A 19,827-nucleotide genomic window follows, 5' to 3' on the forward strand; every position below is an offset into this window, starting at 1 on the left:
GGAAGGAAATAGGGATGGATGAGGTGGGCTACTTTCAAAGTTAGGCTGTTCATTTGTGTTTGTCCAGCTTTCCTATGCCCTCAGCTGAACTAGGTTACAGAGCTAAGGACAGAAAGACTCCTCTAGTTTTTCCCCAATATTATTTCACTTGTGTGTGGGTCCTCCCTCTCTTTTTTCTTAAATCTCCTCTTTTCAGGTACACTCCCTAGCAGACAGTAACTGCAATGCAGATTCACCATATGTAACCAGGCAATTCTGAACTACCATATGTAGCCAGCAGCAGCTGTAGCAATTTATCACTAAAAAGCAATTGGATGGCTGGATCATGCAGTCAGCTGGCACACAGACAACACTGGATGTGGCAGATGCCATCAGTGTAAAGAGCAGAATAAGAGCCAACAGGAGTCAACAGATACAGGGATGTTGTCTTAGCAGACAATAGGTACCTCAGTTAGTGTTTATCACCATTTATCACTAAGTGCAGCTGTTAGAGCCACTGATCCTTCAAAACTTATGTAGAGCAGAGTTTGGAGGATTTTGGCTTACTCAGAACACCTTTCCTTCTGTACACAAAATCAAGGAGGAGAAAAGCCACTGAAACAATCACAGATAGAGCTGCACTCCAAGCAAAGCTTCCTTGAACATGCAAACACATGCCTTACCCATTTCTGGGAAGGCATGTGGCTGTATCCATAATGGTTCGGCTGGCCCAACAATTCCAACGAGCGAGTGCTGCACTGCAAAGCTTATAACCAGACACACAAAATGTGTTTTGTAAAAGCTTCTTAGCAGCCACACAGGTGGGCTGTCACGTAGGGGACTGGCTAGGCACACACAAAAGAGGCAGGGCTTCTGCAGGGCTGGCAGATCTCAAACAGAAGGACTTGAGACTCTTAAAGCTTCCATAATTGCCCTGCATCTAATTTCTTTCTTCTATTTGTATTCTCTTGCTATCTACTCTTTTCCAGTCAAAAGCTGCAGTAGCAGCCCATGTTCTTGATCACCTCATATGTCGGAAGATGCTGTCAGGAGCTGCCCATGGCTTTAGCATGTCAGATCAACACTTTAAATCCTTTTTTCTCTGCCAGAACTATGCTGTTTGCTAGAACAAAAATAAGCAGAGTGTGAGCTCTGCCTACTCTCACTGCCTTTCCTCAAATACTTACCAGAAAAATAGCTGAAGCACAACACCCACACACTGCACAAGATACAGACTCAAGCAATCCTAAAACAGGCTTTTTCCCATCTCAAGTCTATGCTAGAACTAGTCAAAATTTAACACTTGCAAGATCATAACATCTTTAGAGCAGAGGAGGTAGGGGTAGGAAATCCAAATAAATCTGAACACACCCAAAACATGCTGCCAGTTCCATAACTAACAGAATTCCACAGTGCTAAGCTAAACTAAAAATAGAATAAAAAACTGTCTTATCACCTCTTTAACCCTAACCTCAAGGCCACCTCTACTCCACAACTACATATTTTCCCTCCAGGTTCACATTTTCAGTCTTGCCATCTTCTCTTGCCATGAGAAACTTTTGCCAGCTGGATCCAGCTCCCAAAGCAATATCTGTAATGAGGACAAGCACCTGGGGACCTACCTGTCTGTCTCAGGAGAAGAATTTGGTTTGTCTTTCCAATCCCCCGCACTGCAGAGTCCTTTGAGGCTGTGATAAGGGAATGCCAGACCACCTGGCAGCAAAAGCAGATGAAGAGTTGAGATGTGGGTGGTAGCCAGGTTGGAGGAAAGAATTAGAATCACAGAATTCTTTATGTTAGAAAAGATCTCTGAGATCATCAAGTTAACACAGCACTGCCAAGTCCACCACTAAACCATGTTCCCAAGAGCCACATCCACAGGTCTTTTAAATACCCCCAGGGATGGAGACTCAACCACTTTTCTGGGCAGCCTGTCCCAATGTTTGACTACCATTTTAGTGAAGAATTTTTTCTTAATATCCAACCTAAACCTCTCCAGGTGCAACCTGAGGCTATGTCCTCTTGTCCTGTCCCTTGTTACCTGAAAGAAGAGAACAACCCTCACCTTGCTACAATCTCCTTTCAGGTAGTTGTAGAGGGTGACAAGGTCTTCCCTGAGCCTCCTTCTCTTCAGGCTAAACACCCCCAGCTCCCTCTGCCACTCCTCATAGGACTTGTGCTCCAGACCACTCATTGCCCTTCTCTGGACATGCTCCAGCACCTCAATGTCTTTCTTGTAGTGAGGGGCCCAAAACTGAACACAGGATTCAAGATGCACCCTCACCAGTGTTGAGTACAGAGGGACAGTCACTTCCCTGATCCTGCTGGCCACACTATTGCTAATACAGGCCAGGATGCCATTGGCCTTCTTGGCCACCTGGGCACGCTGCTGGCTCATGTACAGTCACTGTTGACCAGCACCTTCAGGTCCTTTTCCACTGAGCAGCTTTCTAGCCATTCTTTCTCAAACCCTGTGGCACTGCATGGGGTTGTTGTGACCCAAGGGCAGGACCCAGCACTTGTTCTTGTTGAACCTCATACAATTGGCCTCAGCCCATTGATCCAGCCTGTCCAGATCCCTTTGTAGAGCCTTCTTGTCCTTCAGTAGATCAACACTCCTGCCCAGTTTGGTGTCTCAATCCCCTCATCCAGATTATTGATTAAACTGGCGACAGTACTGATCCCTGGAGAACACCACTCATGACCAGCTGCCAGCTGGATGTAACTCCATTCACCACCAGTTCTGGGCCCAGCCATCCAGCCAGTTTTTTTACCCAGTGAACAGGGTACCTGTCCAAGCCATGAACAGCCAGTTTCTCCAGGAGAATGCTGTAGGAAATGGTGTCAAAATCTTTACCAAAGTCCAGGTGGACTACATACACACATTTTCCCTTATCCACTAAGTAGACCACTTTGTCATAGATGGAGATCAGGTTGGCCAAGCAGGACCTGCATTTCATTAACCTGCCCTTGGCTTGGCCTGATTTCCCAATTGTCCTGTATGTGCCATGTGATGGCACTCGAGATAATCTGCTCCATAACCTTCTCTAGTCCAAGGTCAGGCTTACCAGCCTCTAGTTCCCCGCCTCCTCCTTTCTTCCCTTCTAGTAGATGAGAGTCACTTTTGGTAACCTTCAGTCAACTGGGACATCCCCAGTGAGCCAGGACTGCTTGTAAAAGATGGACAGTGGCTAGGTGGGCACTTTTACCACCTCCCTCAGCACCCTTGGTGAGTCCCATTCAGCCCCATATACTTGTGTGTGTCTAAGTGGTGTTGCAGGTCACTGAGCACTTCCCCTTGGATTATGGGAGCTTCATTCTGCTCCCCATCCCTGTCTTCCAGCTCAGGGCACTGGGTATCTCTAGAACAACTGGTCCTACTATTAAAGCTTAGGCAAGAGATATTAAGTACTTCAGTCCTTTCTTCATCCTTTGTCACTATGTTTCCCCCACAACCAATAAAGAGTGGGGATTTTCCTTAGCCCTCCTGTTGCTGATGATGTATTTATAGAAACATTTTTTATTGTCTTTTATGGCAGTACCCAGAGTAAGTCCTATTTGGGTCTTAGTTCTTCTAATTTTCTCCCTGCGTAATCTCACATCATCCTTGTAATCCTCTGTTCCTTCTTCCAAAGGTCATAAACTCTCTTTTTATCCCTGAATTCAAGCCAAAGCACTCTGTTCAGCCAAGCTGGTCTTCTTTCCCTCCGGTTCATCTTTCAGTACATTGGGACAACCTACTCCTCTGCCTTTAGGATTTCCTTCTTGAAGAATGTCCAGCCTTCATGGACTCCTTTGCCCTTCAGGACTGACTCCCAAGGGATTCTGTCAACCAGTCTCCTAGAAGGGACAAAGTCTGCCTTCCAAAAGTCCAGTGCTTTCTTGACCTTTCCCCTGATTCTTACCCATAAACATTCAATGTTACCATCATTAAACTTCAGACAATCAAAACACTCCCTAAGATATACTGGTACCCCACTGCCTCTCCTTCCTTGCCTATTCCTTCTGACCAGTGCCCTCAGACATGAGAACCCAGCTTTGATCCCAAGCCTGAGAAGAGGGCATAGGGTGCTGGTGCCCATTTGGCAAGACTGCCTTTTTGTTCTATAGTTTTGCTTATTTATTATACCTTTTCCCTCCCCTTTTTTTCTCTCGTTTGCTTGTTGTATTTCAGTTACATATAGTTAAGAAAGGAAGATTTCGCTTTCTCATGAAGTAACTGTTCAGTCAAAGCCCAACTTTAAAAATACATTTTCTAAATATGCACTATTCGCTGTTGTCCTCAGTAATTTGATTGGCAGAAATAAGAACTGCAAAAGCGGGTCTTGTCAGTCATTCTTAAGCCTTCCTTAATATGGAAACAATCATCTGCCATTTCAACCACCTTTTGCAAGGGACACAGTGTGCTTAATAAGATGCACACACCTGCAGTCTCAACCTCTATTCATTTTCTAGTAAAAAATCATTTGTGGGGGTTGCATATGTGCATGGGCAAGATAAGAGATCCTTCCAAGTGGCACCTGAAAGCCCATCCTGGCCTATATTGTATCACTTTCTGTAAATGCACTGCATATATGTGTACTGTCCATCCTGCAGACACCTACTGGCACAGCTCTGAGTGTCTGTCTCATGAAATCCAAAGGACAAGCGTGTGCTCATGTGCTGGGAAGGCACCATGTCGCACAGCACTTTGCAACTGTGAGAAGTGGGAGGCACCCGTGTTTGCTCTGTAACAGGTCAGTTTGGCTGTATGGCACATGGTGGGTCTAAAAGCAGATTATGCTGTTTGCTGTTTCCAGGCTCAGCTTTTTTCTTTAGGAAACACAGCAGCAGATTAGGGTTTATTCACTTGCCACTTGCTTATTGGGATACAGACCCTATGTCATGCAGTGCCCACTCATTTCAGAAGCAGTGAGTATCTGTGGCATTGTCTATAGTGAGAGACACAGAGAAACTCAGTAACTTCAAAAGAAGTCCAAGGAGGCCTGATACTTAGGTCCCAAACTGTGTCTAGAGAATGGTTCTAGAACAAACAAAGCATTTATTTTTCATTAAAAGACCTCCCAAGGAAGAATTAAACTGGAAGTGTTCTACGGTAAATTTAGCTACAGCGTTTCTGGGACAGAATGTCCACAGAACAAGCATCCCTCATTTATCACCAGAACATCTCCATTCTGACCTGAAACACAAATTTGGTGCCAGGTGTAGTACTGTGTTTGTGGTCTGTTGCAAAAGCCAGTTCACAAGGGAATGTTCATTTAAGGCACAAAAGTAAAAAGGCACAGAGCTAAGTTCAGCTGCATTTGCCTTTGCTGGGAAAGGAAATAATTATTCTATTTGTTTTGCTTCCAAGATGGCAATAGCAAATGTATTTCTCACCTCACTGAGAGGAAAAATTCACACCCAATATGGTCAAGGTGCACCCCCTTTTACTGAGCAACATGACAACCTTGCAACTTGAACACAATTATTTTTTTTTTTTTTTTTTTTTTTTTTTTAGCTGCTGCCTTCTGTTTTTTTTCTCTGTAATGTGGTTTATCCTCAAGTGATGCCTCATGCATGAACATCTTGGGCTGTTTCCTACAAAATAGCATAGTTCCTAAATAAAAGAAATGGGTAGAGCAGAAGTGAAGCTCATTTCAAACATGCCTTTAGAGGGGCAGATTTTACTGCAATCTGGAGGCAAGTATTTGGCCATGGAGGAAAAACATCTTAAAATGAGCCATGCTCCAGAGTGGGCAAATTGGTCACAGAATCACAGAATCATAGAATATGCTGAGCTGGAAGGGACCCACAAGGATCATCAAAGTCCAACTCCTGGTTCTGCATAGGACCATTCCCAACAGTCACATCAACAGTCACACCCATGAGTGTTGTCCAGATGCTTCTTGAACTCCGTCAGGCTTGGTGCTGTGATCACTTCCCTGGGGAGCCTGTTCCAATGCCCAACCACCCTCTGGGTGAAGAACATTTTCCTAGTAACTAAACTAAACCTTCCCTTCACAACTTCAGGCCATTCCCTTGGGTCCTGTCACTGATCACCACAGAGAAGAGATCAGTGCCTGCCCCTCCTCTTCCCCTCACAAGGAAGTTGTAGACTGCAATGAAGTCCCCCCTCAGTCTCCTCTTCTCCAGCTGAACAGACTGAGTCACTACAGTTGCTTCTCATATAGTTTCCCCTCAAGGCCCTTCATCATCTTTATTGCCCTCCTTTGGACACTCTCTAATAACTTTTTATCTTTCTTATACTGAGGTGCCCAAAACTGCACACAATATTCAATGTGAGGCCACACCAGTGCAGAGCAGAGCAGGACAATCCCCTCCCTTGCCCGGCTGGTGATGTTTGCCTGATGCCCCCCAGACATGGTTGGCCCTCCTGGCTGCCAGGGCACTGCTGACTCATATTCAACTCGCCATCGACCAGGACCCCCACGTCCCTTTCCATGGCACTGCTTTCCAGAATCTCATTCCCCAGTCTGTATGTGCATCCAGGATTGCCCCATCCCAGGTGCAGAATCCGTCACTTCCCTTTCTTGAACTTCATATGGTTGGTGATTGCCCAGTCCTCCAATTTGTCGAGGCCTCCCTGCCTTCGAGTCCTTCCTAGGGGTCTGTAGTAATTCTTTTCTTGGAGGATGTGAACTGTGATTCTGCTGAGGCTGCTGCTTTTGTTTGTTTGCTTTTGCAGCGAACATGCTGCAGCTGAGATCACCTTTTCCAAAGCTCAGATGCACCTTCCAGAAAGTCAGGGACCAGATGAGCATTTTGATATTTGTGTCCTGTGACCAAGGGCAGGGCTTTGGAAGAAAAACTGGAGCACAGCAGATGTTTGGACCAGAAATCCACCCAGCGCTGCTGCTTTTTGACCCAGTGCATTTTTCATCCACTGGATGCTACGACACAAATTTCTGGATATGCAGTATGGCTTCCCCTGACCAAAAACTGTTAGGCACAACTTCTGCACAAGTTCTCCCCACTCCCCCTCAGCTCGTGACAGCAACTTGTGTCCTTACACTACTTCTTGGCCTCAGTTCCCTTGCAGTAAGGTGATCCACAAAGTGAACGTTAGAAGGTGTTTTCTGGGCCAAGGATTTTCCCCTGGTAGATTTCAGAAAGGCCCATCTGTTTCTCTTCAAACTGGCATTGCCTTCATCCAGCCTCCACAGCTGAGTGCAGTTTTTGCTATGATCACAGTGATGTTGGTGACAGGGGAAAAAACCTGTGTCTCTAAGTAGAGATACACAGAATGTAAGTTCTAAACCTTGTCTGACTGGACAAGGACTTCAAGGCACAAAGATGGATTGTGGCTCCCTGGGGCTGGTGGGACTGCAGTCGAGGTGCAGGAAGGGGAGTGTGGCTCAGCTGGAGGCAGCAGGGGCCAACATACTGCCCGAGCAGCCATATCGGGCACGTGGTGGGTGAGTTAAGGACATACTTTAGGCCTTAATTCTGAGTTTCCTAGGTTTTGTCAGTTTCAGCCAGATTCCTAATGTTATTTTAATGCAGTTGTTTTGTGTGTGAATAATATGCTTTCTATGCCAAACCACAAGCCCTGGAACTAATATCTCATAAAAATGCCTAGAGTCCAAAGCTAATAGCTGTAATTCAGCTGTTCGAATGATGCCTAAAAAGTTACAGATTAATGCTATTCCCCATGGAGAAGTAAAATTAAACTCGACTTCCTATGGGGCTGGGTGCTATTGTGCATAGTGCCTGAGTCCAGGTTGAGGGATGCAACTTGCTGCAGATCCTGGGCACCCCATGGCAGGGCTAGGTGCCCTGTAGGCAGAGGCTGGTGCGTGTGTGAGGGACATTCATAAATTTTCCCTTAAAAAAGTCCCCACCCATATAGCAACACCCCACCCAGTGACGGGTCACTACTACTCATCTTCACACAGCCCTGCTGCTGTGGGCAGTGATTCAGAAGATGCCAAAAAGGGCGGAGGGATGGTCACTCACTCCCCAGTCCGGTGGTGTCTGGACAAGTGGTGGTTGCAGTGACGTCAGGTCCTGTGTCTGCCAGCCTGGCACAGTGGGCAGGAGACAGTGCTGGATCCAGCAATGGGGCAGGTGCCCCTTCACCTCCCAAAGGGTTTAGATGAGGCATGAGTGACCCACAGTGAGCAGAGAGGGGACATGGAGGAGACTGGCAACAGGGGCAAAGCTGTCCCTTCATGCTCTTTTCAGGTGGGGAAGTCATGCCACAGGATGTCAGTGCAGCCTGTGAGAACACCAAGCCTGCTGAAAGGAAATTACTGTCTTCTCTTAAGAGCACACAGGAAGACCTCTTTCCCAGAACACCCAATTTAGGAAACTTGCATCACAGCAGCAAAGCAGGATGCTTATTTGGGAATAAGAAAATGAGATATGGCCCCCAAGTCATTGCCTGCCTGTAGGCACCGTGGCAGAAAGCTTGAGGATACACCAGAGGCAGCTGCTGGCTCACAGTAACAAACACAGAGCTGGATGGGCTGCAGGCCCAGACAGCTGGTGTTTGCTGCCTGTGTCCTCCAATACTTGCTGTAGAGCTGTAAGGTATCAGTTATTTTCCTGTTACAACACAAAGGGATTAGTTAGATTAGCTTCTGCAGAGGTGAGAAAGAAATGTGTCATGTAGACTATTTATTTTGCTCTAATTGGATTCGCACCCTCTTTCTGAATAAATCTTGTTTTACTCCAGCTCTTGTGGTTTCTTATGGCTGTGAATGCTGAGGAGCTCTTCCAGGGATGGGCAAGTGACTCTCGGCTTCAGTAGGGAAAGCAAAGAGATCATGCTGTGGTCACTAGAGGCAGGCAGCCTGCAAACAGCATGGCTGAGGAAGCTCTCATGATCACACCCCAGACGATGTATCATGATCACGGACAACTTCTGGCAGCACAAGGTAAAAGCTGCTCTTTGACCAGGGAAATCTAAACTTTTCAGTCTTCCAGACACAACATCCACACTGGCTCTGGGTAAGCTGCAGCATGCACAACATTGTGACCTGGGGGCATGGCGATACTGCCTCGAAGAAAGCAGCATATGCTGGCCCCCCTTCAGCAGGGTGAGCTGCACTGTCAGCAAATCTTCTCCTGCAGTTCATCATCCTTCTCTAGCTGGTGCAGAACACTGTAGGAAAATTATCTTTGCTGTGTTTCTTGGCCTGCTTACTCAGAAACATGGAAAGTACCTGCAGCAGGGGTGGCTTCTCAAGTTCGCCCTTTAAATCTCTGGAAACAAAATGAGCTCAGACGGAAAAGAAAGACCATAATTTAAGAATCCTAGATCTGGGTGGCTGCAAACTGCTAATTGACCTCTCTGTGTTAATCCCTTTAAACCAGTCAATGTTTTTCACTTCTGTGTCCTTTGCACTGTGGAAACTTTTGACGTCTCTGTACTGGCCACTGTGGTTTGAATCCCTGCCTCTGAGTCACATGGATATCAAAACCTCAGACCAGCTGGACTAAGCAATGTTCTCTTGATGAGCACAGCAGAAAACAGACATAAAATAAATCATTAAGTCAATGACATTTTGGGGGGATCTAAATTATGCCTGCATACACATTACACAGTCAAGGCTTGATTTTGAAATTCTTCTACTTATTTGTTGTTCCTACAGAGTACAAATGAATGCTACATCAAGAAGACACATTTTCTGGAGAGTACCTGCTCCTGCAGTTTCCAAAGATGTCCTGTATTTGCAGATGCCTCTTCATGTACACCAACCTGTGACTTGTCTGAGAGAGTTTTGTTGGTCTTATTGGAATTTGACATAAAATTTCTCTTTTATTGCTCTTTTAGTCATGTTTCTCCCCATGAAAGATTGTTATATTTTCTGTTGGCTTTGATACTCTATAACTGGATACTGAAGGATCAAATAAATTCATATGCTGGGTACATTTTCTCTTTGAGGTGGGTATTGGAGTGCTTCAATATATAGATTGCCATAGTTTTCAATGGTACTTTTTGCCTTGTTCATTTGCTCTTGCAGAACTCATTTGTTTTAGAACATTTAGAGCCCATAGGAGGTGCTAAATAAACATTACAAACTATAAAAAAAGTTACTAGCCAACTGTGAAGCAGTAAAATTAAATAACTTACCCAGCATCACATAGGTAAGCAGAGCAGCCACTTCTGCAGAATGACCTGCAGATTTCCCCTTTTTCTCTTCCTATGCTATCCTCCCTCATTTACAGCACATCAGATCAGGTTTTTACATCCTCCCTCTCTGAACAGTTCCCTAGAGCACTATCCACTCTGACAAAAAAAAAAAAAAAAACCCAAACCCAAAATAAAAACAATGTGATAAATTTATTTAAAGGAACTTTTTTAATATGGTGGACAATACAGTCTGTTTTTCTTTATCTTCACTTTTGGAGTGCCTGAGCCACCTTAGAAAATTTAGCCTGAATAAGACATGTAGAATTTTCCTAGCAGAGAATATTCCAATCTACAAAATGAAAATCAGGTAAAAGGAAAATAATCGAAAATATGATATAACCTGGACAATGTAAAACACTGTAATGCATGAATCTACTGAAGTTTGCCACTGTTTTGGTTACACAAAGCAGTGCTATACAGATTTTTAGGGAAGTAAGCAAAACAGTACTATTTCTAAGGGAAATCAGTGGTGCAATTAGGAGAGCTGGCAGTAAAGGCATTGCTTTTCCATCACAGTTCCCACACAGCACAGTGGGAATGGCTCAGTACTACAGGCAAGGACAGGATGGGCTTTCAGGGTCACCCAGCGATGAAGCTGGTGGGGGAACGAACAGGCTTCCAGTCCCTCTCTTGCTGTCCTGCCAGGGGGAAGTGTAAATCACAACAGACTACTCTGCAGATTAAAAGTAAAGATTTATGAATTACTCAATCCAGAATTTTATAAACAAGATGACTTCTGGAAATGCAGAAAGATCCACCTGCTGTGTTCTCAGTAAGTTGAAAATAGAAGGACACTGTATAAGCTGAGGGAAAACCCCAACATTCTTCAGCACAAAATTCAGTCAAATCTTTGCCTTCAGCAGCTTCCAAATCACAGAAACCTTAGGAATACTGGAGGGCTGGGGCACAGGGTCTTAAAAGGCCAGAGCAGAAAACAATGTTGTTTCCTTGCAGGAGAAACTATAAATAGTATTTAGCATCTTCAAGCAGGCAAGTTCATAAGTGAGGCTGCTTGATTGTTGCTTCTTTGATAACTTAGTATTCAGTAGAGGGAAGAATTGCCATAGCAACATTCCCATCTTCTGACATGTATCATGCAGATCATGTACTCAAGGCAGCGCAGCACCCTCTCACACATGTGCTCTGTGAACTTTTGTGTTCCTGACAATATTAAAGAGAAAACTATGTCTCATGATTGACACACTTGCCTGTGTGTCTTTATGATTCCTTAAAAAAATATATGGAAATACTCCCCTTCCCCCATCTTCCTCCTTTGAACTGTTTTCTCTTTTCCATCCCACTGAAATGATGAGAACAGCTCCTGCCCCAGATCTGTAGATATATGTTCCTGACAGTAGTCCTACGCTATGCAAATGTGTAAACTGCAAAATGTAGAGGGCTTTAAAAAATTAAGTATACCCAGCAGAATCTAAATTCTGAGTGCTGAAAGGAACTAGAAATCTTCCAGAATGTGCATAATTAATGCTCTATTAAACAAAGCCTTACATATTTTCCTTGTTATGTTTGTTTGTTTGTTTGAGGTTTTTGTTTGGGTTTTTTATTTGAATTAGTCTCCAGACACACACACCCCAACGATACCTATGGCACATGCCAGTATATATGTCACCCTTTGTGGGAGCTGAGTTCACAAGCAAGGTAGAATACATGTTTGCAGCCAAGGTCTAGCTAACCCCTGGGATGGCTTGGATTATGTGGACTTCCCGCTGCAGGAAAAGCACTGCACCATTACACAGGGCTAAGCTGTGGGCCAGTATGAATGGGATGCTGCAACACTGTGCAACAAAATCATGTCTGTAACCCTGACAGCAGTGGCAGCCAGGTACTTCACTTTACAAGTGTTCTTGATTCAATTGTATGACAGGTCCACCCAGTGGATCTCTTTCTAAACTTACCACCTAGTCAGTATTGTGGCTCCTTTCAAAAACCCTGTAACACTAGAAACAGTTGGAATATACTACTACTACTACTATTACATACACACACACACACACACACACACACACACACACACACACACACACACGTCTCTAACTATGGCTATCCTACCAATGGCTCTGACATTAAAAGTACCACAGTATACTGTCACGTGCCTACGTACTTTTTCCTCAGACATTCCTGTCCTCTCCATCACCAGTCTCCAATGTTTAGGGTCTCTGTACAAAGCTTTGGTACCTTATCTGGTACCAAAAGGATCAGGACCTTATCATACTCCTGGCAGGGTGAATGTAATGTTCTGGTCAGAATTGCTAAATAGTTCAGCTGGGATTATATCTCCAATGATCTCCTGAGCTTCACTTACGTTTGAGTGCCCTCACTGCCTTGGTGTACTCCATAGCTGCCCATTCCAAGAAATGATTATTCAAGAAATTCCTTCTTTGTATCTTGTCCCATGGTAACTCTTGGCCAGACTACAAACAGGTAGTTGAGGTCCTCCATTATCATAAATTGTGGTGCCTCTCTAAGTATAGTGTGCTTAACTGCCTCTTTCTACTCTATGACTAATAGCACTTCTGTTAAGCCACCTCTAGAGAGAATGGTTTTGCAGCTTAATACCAGTCACAGAAGAGGGGTGACCTCCCCCTCTTTTATCCCATTACATCTGCCAGGTGTAAACTTAGGACCTAAACTGAGGATCACTATTAAATAAGAACAACTTATTTTATTTTACGTAGTAAATAGCGAAGATGATCATAAGTTGGCAGCTATCCAGGCACTGCTCTGCCTGCAAAATTAACCGTTCAGAAATGCAGTATTACAGAGTATTGCAGCCGCAAACTGTCCCTATTGCTACAGGTACGATGGCCAGCAGCTCACCAGTCTTATTCCCAGGAGAAAATTAGGAACACAGGGGGCTGTCAGTTTGGATTTATGGTGGAATTACTGCCCATGTCAAGAATGATACCTTTCACAGTGCCTGATTTCTTTTCATGTTAAGTAAGTAACTGCCATTTAACATCTGACTGTCATTATTTGTTTCTACAGAAGATCATGCTTGTATATGTGTATGTATATTTGTATGCATGTGTGTGCTTAACTTTTATCTACACATAAAGAGGGGACTATCTGAACATTAAAAAGTAAAGAGATATTATTTCCTAGTACTGACTGTACCATAGCAAACTCTATATTTAGAACGCACACTGTGGAGATACTTCTCCAGCCTAATGGTAGATGTTTACTTTTTAATACACAAGCTATATATAAAATGCTTAACTTGAACACCATTACTAGCTACAATAAGAATTGCATGAAAAAGATGCTATTTCATTTCTGACTCATTTTACACAACTCTAAGGAACAGCAGATACCTTCTCCAGTGGGCCACATACCTTCTCTCTGTGGCCTATCTCTCAGATTTCCGTACAGGCATTTATTGTGTTGAGGTTCAAATTCCTTTACAGCTGTGGTCTGAACAACAAAGGGGCTCTTAAGGGAATAAGACTACAACTTGCTCTTCTGGGTTACATTAAAATCCATTTATTTCCATCAGTTACTTGAACAAAACAGAGTCTCTTTTTGATAAAAAGAAAATTGCTCATTTTGGAGAATATACGCTGAATATATTTGATATTTGTGGTCTGCAAATTGGACAGTTCTGTTCTTCTTAGTTACTTAAATAATACAAGTAAGGGCAAGTCACTATGCTGAAAAGACCTATTTTCAGTCTAAGCCCAAACCCCCTTCATTACATCATTAGAAGTACTACAGAAAGCACCCAACCTGCAAGTCCACTTGCTCCCTCATTCAACAAAGCCCCTGGAATCAGAAGTACCCTGTGCCATGTGCTTTGAGCTCAGTACGTGACCAAGGACTTTTCTCAACGGATGTCAACAGCTAGATCTTTTTACTTTCCAAGTTAGTTTCATTTTCCCTTTGTTCTTGCTTCAGAAAGAGGAGAGATAATGACCATGTAGAGAACTGATCAGTCAAACTTTCAGGTGCTTTTTTTCCTATGACTTTGGCAATAGTTAGACCCCAGGTTTAATACTGCAGTCAGACATACTGAAGACAATGGCACTTTTACAGCACATATGAACATGTGGGGCTGAACAGAAGGGCCCATATATATAATAAAACTTCCAGGTTTCTTTCCTTCTCTGCAACACCTGTGACCCCAGTTGAAGCAGCTGGTTACAGTGGCACATGAAGCTTTGAACCATAGGAGCAGAGCAGCTGGGATACCCTAGTGGAGATGACCTCGTCTACTAATATGCACTATGCTTTGATTAGGAGATTTTTTTTGCTGCTGCAGTTGCAAAATACCTGTCACCGATGTTTGACCCTATTTACATGAAAACAGGAGCATTAAAAGATAGGATTAACAGCATAACTTCTCCAAGGCTGCATTCAGAGGTGACCTCACCTACACATCTCCTATTGCTTGTTCCTTTACGCTCAGGGTAGGAACATCAAACACGCCTCTGTGATGTTAACCTTGGGATGATGGTCTCTTCAGGACTATACATCCACTCAAGTTTCAGATTATAAATCTTTTCAGTGTTCAGTCTAACAATACCCTAGTCTTCACAGGCTACTGAAGTGTATATCGGAGCAGAATGACCAATTTTTACAGAAAATAAAAGGCGAAGAATAAATTGTTGTTAGGATTTGAAATAAATCCAATAAGAAAAATGAACCAAGAGGTGCCTACCTTATACACTGTCACCACAAACTGCCACCTGGGAGCCTGCAGAATGGTTTGTCATTTGTCAGTCTGCTCACAGTATACAAATGTCTTTGATGTGCCCTGGAGATAATTTAGCTAATATTACTCCTGTGGGCAGAGAAGCAAAGAATCAACTTAAAATTAGGGAAAATATTTGTCACTTTCCTTTAAAATAAGGCAATGGTTGCTACAGAAAGACAGCAAACTAGTTTTATCCCACACGAGCTAAATCACAGACTAAAATAATTTAATTTTGAAATTGTGGCACAAGTTTGTAAATTATGGTAACCTCTTTGTAACAGAATTACATGGGAGCCATGCATACCTGTTTTGGGGCAGCTACAGGCAGGCAGAAAGTATGGATGAGCTTTTTAAAGCCAAATAGGGGACACAGTCATTCTGAAATTTATGACAACTGGGTGGCTAGACTTTCTAACCAACCTTAAAAAAAATCCTCCCCCGCCCCCCCCCCTTTTTGCATTCTATTACTAAGTCAGTAGAATATTATTAAGACTGGAAAGTTGGGCACTGAAGAGTGAGGTAATGTCAGCATTTGGGCCGTCTGTTCAACCTTAATTTGGCCCCTTTTGAGTATGAATAATGACATTGCCTTTAATTAGATGATCCCACAATATTTTTTCCTGTGCCTCATTCATGACGGATGGTGCTTACTGAACGATGAAACTGTATTTTGTCTTTTCCTTGTGGTTCAAGGTGTGGCAGCCTGCCTTATTTACTGCATGCTATGCTCTTCTCTGACAACAAAACTAATGATTCGTTTGCACAGTTTTCTACATGGTTTATCATTACAGCTATGGCATAAGAAACATTACTAATTTAATTTTATTGCAGTTCTCAAGGGAAAAGCTAGAGTTTTTTTCACTTAGTTTATCCATCTAAAACCTATTCTCATTGCTCAGGTTTTCATCAAAGCTTTGCTTCCCTCATATTTGGTCTAGGCAGCTTTATCTGCATCAGCTTTGCAGAGGTATTAACAGTACATGGGAAGCAAAGCTGGGGTCCCCATTTTGGTGTGTGTGTTGGGTAGTCAGGCATGGAGAGAGTCAACAGATCAGGGATGGTAGGGAAAATCCTATTCAGTGACAAGACAGATCATTCCTGAAGTTGATAAACACTCTAGAGAATTACCTGTGCAATACAGGGAAATGCAGGTTTGTGGGGTTTTTTTTCCCTAAAATTTGGACAAAGATGAACATATATTCCCCATAAGTTCAGAAACACTACTAACATAAATGCTGTCCTTCTTCCAAAGACTCAGTTCCACAGCAAAAGTAGAGAAAAGTCTTCCAGACTTTTTTTTTCATAGACTTGCACTTGGAAATAGATGACTTGTTCTGACAAAAAGTTTTCCACCAAAAAAATAGCTCCCCCAGGAGAAATTTTCCCTTTCAGGGACAATTTCAGCCAAGATGGTTGAAATTTGTTAAGTTTACAAGTGACTTTTACTTTGGTCATCATTCATCCATCATCTTTCTTAAGAATGATGGATTGTGTAATCCTAAAGGGAACGAACACAGTCTAGAAGAGTGCTCTCTGGGTACACAGGCCCTCAAGTTATTTATATCATGGTTCATACATCGGAGGCTGGATTTAATGTTTTAAAATGTTTTTGACTTTAAGCTTAAAGCTCACAGGAGGTAGAGAACTTCTTGAGATTTTAGAAGACAAACTGAATTTGAACCTTCTTGGAATACTATACATTTCCTTAAACCAAATGAAACCCACCACATTTTGTGTTGCATATATTGCCTTTGGCTAACATCAGGGGCTTAACTGAGCTTGGTAGTCTATTTTTTGAGGTGCTGAGTACTCACAAATTCACAGATACAAGGGATAACAACTTTAAGTGTCCCTATGCTGTACCTCTGAAAGGGTACCTTCACTTGGACACCCACCTATGGATTCATCTAGGCAATTCTGATCTCTGACACTTCTGTTCTCTTTATATTCTTATGACATTTCCAATATTGCATAAAATGACATGGTACTAGAAAAAAAATCTATCTTGAAAAGGTGCAAAACTTGCCGAGAAAGAGGAATCTTTCCATAAACGCCAGTTTTTGAGGGCTCAGACATTCAGTATTCAGTGGTAAAATATATACAGCAGACATGATCAGAGTGTGCTCTAGAAGAATGCGTACAGCTGTGTGGCATTTTGGCACTTCTGATTTTTATTTAACACATTCTTTCCACTAGAATGAATTCTTGAATTCTGTGAAGGAAACAATTTCCCTGAAATGAAATTTGAAAAATAAAAATGTCCCAGATTAACAGCAGAACATACGTTATGCAAATTCTTCATATGACAAAAAAGTCAACAGGGTTTGTGCCTTGGGCTTCCCACCCTAAACTACAGTTACTGCTGCTGAAAAGTACAGCCAGATCCCCTAGCACATTCATTGTCCACCACTACTTTCATGTGCTACCACAGCTTTCAGAGGCAGTGACTTTAAACAGTTCCTAGCTCACTAAACATGACTGAATCCATGCCTTCTTTCCTTCCTGAGTTTTAAAAGCCTGTTGCAAATAATAGACATCTTACCACCGCCTCCAACCAATTATCTGTGGACCAAGCAATCATGCTGCAGCATTACTGTTCATATGTAATGCACAGCTCAGGAATAGCAGAACATAATATCCCTGATGCAAGACCACATGGCTACAGCAAATTTGCTCCCAAATTCTGCTGGTTTTATGTGTCCCGTTGTCTCCCTCTGTAGGACCATCAGAGAAGCTCCTTTTTTATCTGGCCCCTTATTTCCATGAACTTTCTAGTAACTTGCTTAGCTTTGAAATCTTTGCAACTTTGATCAACAAGTTAAAAATTACTGAGAGAACAGACAGACAGACAAAGACAATATCATCACAATAATATCAAAAAGTCTTACTTTTGAAGGAAACAAACAAAAAAGCATACTGTTGAACTTACGCTGTTTCCTATGGTAGTTTGTAAATAAATACATTTTAAAAATACTATGGAGGCAGGTAATGAGTTGCATGAGATCTGTCTTCCCCAGAGCTACTGCAGAGCAGAAACATCACTGAATCAGATTAAAACTCTGCAGAAATCCTGTTACTAAATATAATACATTAACATTATCCATATTTGAAGTGCTCTACATGTGTTAAAATAAATATATCTAAATACACTAATGAACAAATATGCAATATGAATACTGATATTTGAATCTTAAAGCTACTTTTTTAACAAATAACATCTTGCTGAAAATTATTCTCTCACTTTATTTTAGTTCTATTTCAATTTTTTTGTGCCTTCTAGAGTTCCTTCTTGATTGTCTAATAATTAAGCAGAATCATGTAAAATTTAAACAATCACTAGTATTTTGCAACTGAATTCCTAATTCAAACAGGCATATGTTTTTCTTTAAACATTTGCTTACCTGCCTTCCTGAAGTAAGGCTTAAATGCTCTCTCTGGTACAACACTAGCAGCTCAGCCCATCTATTGAGAACTTACAACTTGAAAATGCAGAATCACATGCTGTACTATGATAATAAGAAAAATCCTTATGTAGAATTTAGATAATCTACAGCTGACACTGGAAAACCTGAAAATATATCATTCAAATGCCATCAATCCATCTAGAATTTCAAGAATCAGCATGAAGAAACAGAAATGCAAGGATAATTTGTTCTTTATTTAGGCCTATTTAAGAAGATATTCTAACACCGCAAATAAGATTTTGCTAGACTGATAAAATTATTAACATCACAAATTTAAGGCAGCTGTTACATAGTGTTACATTGATATTTCAGTCAAACTGAACTGTTCTTTAGATACATTCATGCAATTAGCTTGTATGCTGTACTTTGAAATATATAGAATTGTTTTGTTTCCCTGCATTAGACCTATCTGGTTAAGCTTTTCTCAAACAATACAGAGAATGTACTCCTTCTTCTTGGCAGAAGTGATCTAATGACTTAATGATTTAATGACTTATTTGATTCAAGAAATGCACATTGAGAATGCCATGGAGATAAATATACATCTTATATGTGTATGTCACATGCAAGCATGGAGAAATAGGAATGAACGTTGAAATGATATTATTATTTTTAGCTAAAATCATTTTCCCTCCATATAAAATCCAAAAATATCCTTGCACTGAACAGAGGGCCCATTAAACTTCCTCCTTTCCAAAGATTCCTCTCCATGGCGACCTCTGTTGGGGATGAGAAATCTTCCATGGAGCCATAAACAATCTTCTATGTTGCCTCTTGTTGTTCACTCCAATTTCGGCTTTTCTTTTCCTTCTTCGATACCTGAAAACATACGGAGAACAGCTTTTAAAAATCTCTCAATGAATGAAGGGCTTACTTTGAGAGGTTCTTTTAATGCATTAGTCTTTCTTTTCCCTTTCTTGACGTTGTTTCTCCTGTATTTGCTCATATGCTCTTGCATGTGTTACTTCACCTGCTGTGAACAAAAAGAGCATCTGCACACCTGATGGCAGTGGTTGTCCAGTAATAAACTGCACAGTCCTTCCTCCCTTCCTCCCTCCCTGCCTCCCATTCTCAAATCAATCAGCCTAACCCCCTGCCGCAGGCTCAGCTTTTGACGGCTGCAGGGGTCTGGGAACAGTTAATTCCCTCACCTCCTCCGCTTACCTACAAGCAAATTAAAGTAGATGCTACTAAAGCTGAAGCTAAGCAGCAAACTTAGTTTGAAGGAAAGTTTTAATAGCTGTGTTTCAGAATTCGGTAATTTTAAGCCCCCCTCCATTTCAACATTGTTTTTTTAAATATTTGCAAGTTTATCTCCTTTTTTTGAGAGTTCAAGAGAACAATTACTGCTGAGAGGGTGCCTCTCTCTTCTCGTAATGGCTGTGACTTTCAGTAATATCAGGAGAGCTGAGCTGAGTCTAGGGCTCCTTAAAGAACTTAGCCTAGCTGCAGGACTTGTCTCTTTGCTATGCTGAGCAAAGTCCGGGCTGGGCAGAAGATTGTGTTTTTTCTGGCAATGAAAGCATTCAGCTATT

The 19,827-nt window shown here is 42.3% G+C and overlaps 1 protein-coding gene across 1 annotated transcript in view; it reads right to left on the reverse strand.

Annotated features, from left to right (window-relative positions):
- Positions 1–18,465: 18,465 nt before the first annotated feature.
- The window catches only part of AIG1 (androgen induced 1), an 86,026-nt gene continuing 84,664 nt past the window's right edge, over positions 18,466–19,827 (reverse strand). The window contains exon 6 of the mRNA XM_029962793.1: positions 18,466–19,111. Within this exon, the coding sequence (XP_029818653.1) occupies positions 19,074–19,111 (38 nt within the window). The 3' untranslated portion in view covers positions 18,466–19,073. The remainder of the gene's footprint in view (positions 19,112–19,827) is intronic.

Source organism: Manacus vitellinus, unplaced genomic scaffold, assembly GCF_001715985.3.
Source record: "Manacus vitellinus isolate BGI_N305 unplaced genomic scaffold, ASM171598v3 scaffold_4_pilon, whole genome shotgun sequence".
NCBI lineage: Eukaryota > Metazoa > Chordata > Aves > Passeriformes > Pipridae > Manacus > Manacus vitellinus.